The 6,126-nt window shown below is 49.1% G+C and overlaps 3 protein-coding genes across 3 annotated transcripts; 2 read left to right on the top strand and 1 right to left on the bottom strand.

Moving 5' to 3' along the window:
• Nucleotides 1-261: 261 nt before the first annotated feature.
• EMWEY_00012570 (hypothetical protein, conserved) lies at nt 262-783 on the top strand (the record flags this gene model as incomplete). Its single annotated transcript, XM_013483053.1, has 3 exons — nt 262-311; nt 416-518; nt 628-783. 3 exons carry the CDS (start codon nt 262-264, stop codon nt 781-783), a joined length of 309 nt encoding a protein of 102 aa, XP_013338507.1.
• A 146-nt stretch (nt 784-929) lies between these two features.
• Nucleotides 930-2,163, bottom strand: EMWEY_00012560 (Chromosome III, complete sequence, related; the record flags this gene model as incomplete). The annotated part of the gene is made up of 7 exons (XM_013483052.1): nt 930-1,048; nt 1,111-1,260; nt 1,319-1,407; nt 1,463-1,551; nt 1,610-1,742; nt 1,806-1,898; nt 1,955-2,163. The coding sequence occupies 7 exons, from the start codon at nt 2,161-2,163 to the stop codon at nt 930-932; spliced, it is 882 nt and encodes a 293-aa protein (XP_013338506.1).
• A 991-nt stretch (nt 2,164-3,154) lies between these two features.
• Nucleotides 3,155-5,923, top strand: EMWEY_00012550 (hypothetical protein; the record flags this gene model as incomplete). The annotated part of the gene is made up of 7 exons (XM_013483051.1): nt 3,155-3,394; nt 3,517-3,980; nt 4,085-4,596; nt 4,744-4,849; nt 5,000-5,138; nt 5,379-5,711; nt 5,795-5,923. Coding segments are annotated over 7 exons (1,923 nt in total), but the record flags the coding sequence as incomplete, so codon positions are not given.
• Nucleotides 5,924-6,126: the final 203 nt, after the last annotated feature.

The raw sequence follows: 6,126 nt of genomic DNA, 5'->3' as shown, positions 1-6,126 counted from the left end.
TTTACTTTATTTGCAGAAGATGCGTCCGTGCGTTACAGGTCACATGGGCTGTTTCGCCGCGTATTCCACGTGTCAGCTAAGCATCGAAGGGGAACAGAATCTCTTCTGGATTACCTTATTAGCGAAGCGGTCCCCCGATCGTGGTCCTTTCCTCCCGAGATGGTACATCAATGCCATGAAATTTGTACTTCGGTTGTCGCACCATATTGCTTCATTACGTGACACCGTCACTGACTGTCCTTGTGTGATGGCATGCGAAAAATGCAGCGGACAAGCCTTTCAAAAGTCCAGCAGATCGAGGAACTTATCAGGTATATATGTCGAGTCCCTACGAACAAGAAACCTCCCCAGTTGCCACATTAGCTCTAGAACTAACCTGGTTTTATGTTTTTTATGTTTCTGCTCAACTGATCAGGACATATTTGTTTTGCTGGTTCAACAAAGACGTCCCATATCGCATTTCTCAGCGAACCGTTGGATGGTCGCAGCAGGAGGACGGCTCAATTGCAGTTGAGCAGGTAACTCATCGGACCGTATATCTATCTTGGTGTGGAGGCAGTTTCATCGTAGACTCTTAGATGACCTGCATTGCATTTCATTTGCGCTGTGCAAAACAAATTGTTGCAGGAGCTCGTGGTCAGGACTGCGCAAGTTGCAAAGATGATTTGCGGCGTTAGAGGCCGCATTCTTTTGCAGATGCGGAAAAATGTCACATACAAGCTAGAACAGTTGTGGGGTTGCATAGTTCACCTAAACATTTTTGTTAGGGTTGCTAACGACTAACTAGGCTCTCTAGTGCTTGGTGGTGACTAAAGGTTATTTGTTTTTTTCAGCTGAGTGCATTTCAGCCCAGTTGTGCCCCAGCGAAACGAGATTACTTAAATAACAGGTTTGCAAACCCACAGTGGGTTTGTTTGCCCATCGGAGAGTTACTGTTCGACAGTGTAGCTCTTCATCATGAATGTGTTCAATGAATAGTAGATTCCAAGAACAGAAGCAAGGTAAACGCCACCCAACGTGAGGAGGATGGTAGCACTCCAACTCAGGCCTGTAATGCCAATCAAATACATGGTTCTGCAGAATACAGCAACTGTAGTCGCAATCTCTTACCAATGGGAGCGCGGGGTAAGTGACGGTTCACAAGTTCTACTCCCGTTGCTACAGCTGCAGCTGGAGAACCAGTCGACAGGAACACGTGATTCATCGAGCGCTGGATGTGTGTTTTGAACAGTGCGCTTGCAACACGGGTATCCACATTTTCTGTTAGATGACGCAGTTTTTCATAGAGCCTTTTAACAGCAGTGCAATTCAGCCTTACCGCGAGTGGCGAGGCTGACGGTCTTGAGGTTCTTGACGAAGGCCAAAACAATGCCATCGTGACAGCCCTTATTGCCTACACCCCATCGCCTGATTACCATATGCTTCATGAATCCTCCCATGTCATAGAAGATATTTGCAGTACCTCAACAGTGCTTCAGCAAAACGGTCGGTGGCCTGTTGTGGGGTCTCATCGGCGTTCACCGCAATATCTGAGGCGACGGCAACGGCAGCCTGCATTCGAATATGTCGAACTGAATTTGAGCTGAGCTTGCAACGGGAAAATACTGACCTGGTAATAGTTCTGGGAGTCGTTGCACGTGCTCTGGGCGGTGTCGCGCAGCTTCAGGAGGCGTGCCTCAACGAATGCTTGCTCCTCTGGTGAGAGCAAGTGATCGGGATCACAAACCCAGGAGTGCGAGAGGCTACAGGGCAACGTTTCAAATTAGTGTGGTAATCAGTTGGCAAAGATGCTTAGTTACAATTACCTGGAGAAGGCAACACATTTCTCAGGTTGCTCGAACGGGCTGGGAAAAGAAGTTTCGGTGTGCAGTGCCACATCAAAGGTCTCGTCCAAATGCCTGTTCGATCTCATATAGAATGCGTCAAAGGAAGATTGTAGGAAGCGTCGTCTTACGTTCTCTGGGCTTTCCGCAGAGGGGGTTTTCCAGTGGCTGGCCACCATGCTTCCGAGCTAGACTCCTCAAATGCGGGTGCGGCCGCCACAAAGCTCTTGCTGAAGCGGAATGGCTGCCCCATTTGGGTATAACCATCGGCAATGGCCTTCGACGAGACACGAGAGACCTGGGCGCCAGAGATGGCGACGAGGAAAAGTGACTTCCACATTTTCGAAAGGTTTGTTTTTTAGAGGCAGTGGAAGAACGAAGGACGAAAGTCTGAAAGTAATGGCGCGTATTCAGACTGTTCGGTATGCTTATGTTTTCGGGTGAACGTACACCGGAAGACACCGCTGCCTGCCAGTGCTCAACACTTTTTATTTTTGAGTGCACATTCGGCGGCTTCGTGATCATGCACTGATTGCTCGAGCGCCGGATTTTTTTTGAGCATATTTCGACTAGCCCGTTGGTTCATCCAAAGCCATTTACCTGATTCAATGCCATACAACTCCCATGAAGTACGACTTCAGCTGATACGCACATACCATATATAATTACATCCTTGAAAAACCACCTGTGATTTTCACATGCAGTTAAAGGCTAGTTTGGTCCAGTCTTCACATCGTGGTTCACCGGCAGCCGTCTGTGGGATGTAGCAGGATCGTTCTGCTCATTAGTGAATGAAATTGATTTTGACCTGCTGAGTTGCACGTAATTAAAGTTTACTTTCACCTTTTAAATTATATCTGCGTACACATGAAGTGTACCAATTGGTGAATAGTCTTCGTTACGCGGGCAAAGGAACTTGTAGCCAAGCTTAGCACTGCCGACCGCTGCACGTGCAGTGTGCAAAGCTACAACAATTTCTCAGGAGAATCTTCGCCTTTCCTTCTTTTCGAAACTTGGCTATTTAACAATTGGATACGACAAAGCATGAGTAACAAAGCAGCTCTTCAATGTTGTTCAGGGTAGACAACCAGCGCTCTCCAACTGGATGATGTTTTTTCGCTTTCTGCTGTTGAGTTCAGTATCGTACCGAACGCGTCCCCCTTACCACGCGGAGAAACATAGTTTGAACACTAGGAAGGATTGCTGGAGCTATCTGGAACTGGCCAAAACCAGTATCCGTGCAGGGACACTTGGCCGACACTCCGTGAAATTCCAGCAGAAGTGGGCTTATTTGGCAATGATATGGCTTGACCAGAATCTGCACAACTCCAATGGGCTTCAATACTTTTGTAGAAGGCTCTATGGGGGGAGAAAACCTTGCATTTCTTGCGGCGGCGGATGAACATGCCTCTACCGGCCCAATCAGAGATGGAACCTCTGCTTGCGCATTAGACGCGAGCTCTGGAGGATGTGTTAAGTCCCCTGAAGAGGGGAATGTTGCATGGCTGGACAGATTCAGGGATGAAGCGTGCAGTGTTGTTCAATATTCCAACACGTCGGCAATCCCCCGAGTAAGTCCGAATCCTGCTTTTGCGCTGGCATGGGTTTGTTGACCTGAGTAAGGTGAAGTATTCAGAGAAATGGAATATTTGGTGACTACTTTGTGAGAGTTTCTGACCTTACGTTTGTTCAGCCAATCCGTACAGCCTTCAACGTGTGCGTGGTCAAGAGTGGGCTCAGCGAGGCCATCCCCAATGCAATTACGACAAGTAGAAAGACGCATGTTGAAAGGTTTCATTCTATCGTGAGCACCTCAGAGGTTAAAGACGTCCACTTAGGCAACAGTGAGACGCAGCGTGCAGAAGTTGAAGGCCAGGAATTTACTTCCATTACTGACAATGGTGCGACCTCGTGGGGACTTGAGGCGCCGATCCACTTTGAACATGCACGCTCTCTGCAGGAGCTAGCTCCAACCGTTTCTGACAAGTCTTTTTCGTTTGAGACAAAATTGCCGTCTTCCGTTCAGTTGGGCATCTCCTACTTCGAGTCTATGCCTTACTGCCTTTTGCCTCTCGGCGTGGGCCTCGGGATAGTGGTGGTCTTGTTGCCTCTATTTTTGTTGTTGTTCTGCCTTCGCAACTGCAGATGCTCACAAAGGTACGTGGAATAGCTCATTTAGTTGTTTGCTGACGTACGCTCCTGTGCAGCTGTTGCGTGTTCGGAATACTGAACTGTATATTTTGCGGGTGGCTGTTGAGCAGACTGTGCAGTTGCTTCTGTTGCCTTCGGATCTTTTTCAAGTCGACAAAGCGATATGCGGCTGAAGTGGAAAGATGGCAGTCGAACGGCAGCAGCACTGGGCCCTCGGGTTCTCAGTACCGAGGTAGCGTGCGGAAGTTGGTTCCGCGGAGCTCATGTTTAGGCGTGAGGTACCTCGCGTTGATTCTGGCATTTTGCACAGTTGCAGCGGTGCTTAGTGTGGGGATGTACGTCCTGGTGGATATGGGGGCGCATCTCTCGCAGGTGGCCTGCGCTGCTGGCCAGGCAGTTTCTACCATCATTAATGGGCAGACCTTCGCTCATCCGTCGGCTGCATCTGTCCCCAATTCAGCCGTTGTGCCTTTGTCTTCGCCTTCCTTTTCTTCCACTCTCTTCACTTCCACCTCCCCTCCTGCAGCCATTGTAATTAATAACGCACCCCCCTTCTCCCCTTTTTTGCAATCAGCTCCGCCCGACACCACAACAGAGCGGTTCCCTTATTTGGGAGAAGCAAGTAAGTTATTAACAGCACCTCACGCTGAAATCGTTGGTCCGAAATGTCGTTATGCTTCTTTTCACTGGATGCGATGGGCTTCCTGCTAACCAACTAGCCAGATTTATTGGTGGGTTTTAGCCAGTGGCTGCTGCTCTGTAGTTGCAGATCCTGCCTTTCCACGGCTGCTGCAGCAAGATGATGCGGATCTAACTGAGGACACAACTGCTCCCAAGAGGACAGGTTTCCTTGGAGCTGTCCCAGCGCTAGTCTAGTAAGTCCCGTGCGCTTCAAATTATCAAAGAGGTCTCTGAAATGCAGAGAAGAAGCTGCGCTTCTGCTTTCAACTATCAAAGGGAGCAGACAAACAACGAAATCTGATGCAGGACTTGCGTTTGCATGTTGCGGTGCTGTGCCTCTGCAGCTTCAAGACCCTTATCTTGGCGCTGGACCCCGACGGGGACAATTCGCTGGCGAAAGAGCTTCGTATGGCCTCCAAAGTGGCTTCACGAATTAGCCAAAAGGTCGCAGACATGCGGATCAATCTTCAGGCACTCAAGAAGGTGGGTGGTTGTCGGGACTGCAGCTTTTCTTCATTTTCTCCTAAGCTGTGGGAGGGATGTCACAGACTTCATTTCAGTTTGCAGCACTCGGGTATTGGTGTTTTTCAATGTGGCCGTCCTATTACATTTGCCTGTAAGCAGCATTCGACTTAAAGCTCTCATGTTTCAGTGCTTTAAAGGTGATTAGGTTTCTTCTTCTGGTGTGTTTCTACGGCCATCATTTGTGAATTTGGATGTCAGACACTGTATCGGCCGGCAAACAGCGGAATGGCAGTGTCGTCGGAGCCTTCAGATCATGAAGAGGCGACGTATCATCTCTCTCCAGTGTCTGTTGCCTCTCCGTCACTGCTAAGCGCGTGGGAAACCACCATTCATCTGCTTCCTTCTACTTTCTTTGCTATAGCCGAAGCTTCTGAACACCTTGCAGCAGAAATAGAGGCGTCTATGCAGCAGACCGACGGCCTGCTAGCTATAAAGGACATGCAAAAGGCGAAGGATGTCCTCACCCAAACCCTTAAAGCTGCCCATCCAACTGTAGAGAAAATTCCTAAAATCGGCACCCCTCTCTTCTGGGTGCGTACTGCTGTTAGCGCATTTCTTGCTACTGCTGCCCTCTCGTTTTGCGTTTTCTTCTTCTGTTGCCTCTGTTGCTACAGCTGTTCTTTCGTGCGGTGCTAACAACTGTCTATGCAGTGGGAATGGGGAAGAACTTGTCCTCTTTGGGTTATGCGGTTGAGGATTCTCTTCAGGGTTCTATAGTGACATTCAGTCTGATGGGCGTGTTGGTGCTCCTGGGCTCCTTGTACTTGTGCTGCCTGTGCTGCTGCAATCGGGAAGCCCTCGTAGACCGCAAGGCCACGAGCTGCGGCTGTTCATTTCTGCTGCTGCTCGTCTCTGCTGCAGGTGGGGTTTTTGTCCTGGGCTGGTTCAGCAGCAGACAAGACAGCCTTTTAAGCCTTCTCATATTTGGTTAATAGTGTATATATTA

This window comes from Eimeria maxima, genomic scaffold, assembly GCF_000499605.1.
Source record: "Eimeria maxima Weybridge genomic scaffold, Emw_scaff92, whole genome shotgun sequence".
Lineage (NCBI taxonomy): Eukaryota > Apicomplexa > Conoidasida > Eucoccidiorida > Eimeriidae > Eimeria > Eimeria maxima.
Note: the sequence above shows the minus strand (reverse complement) of the source record. Positions and strands in the feature narration are given on the sequence as shown.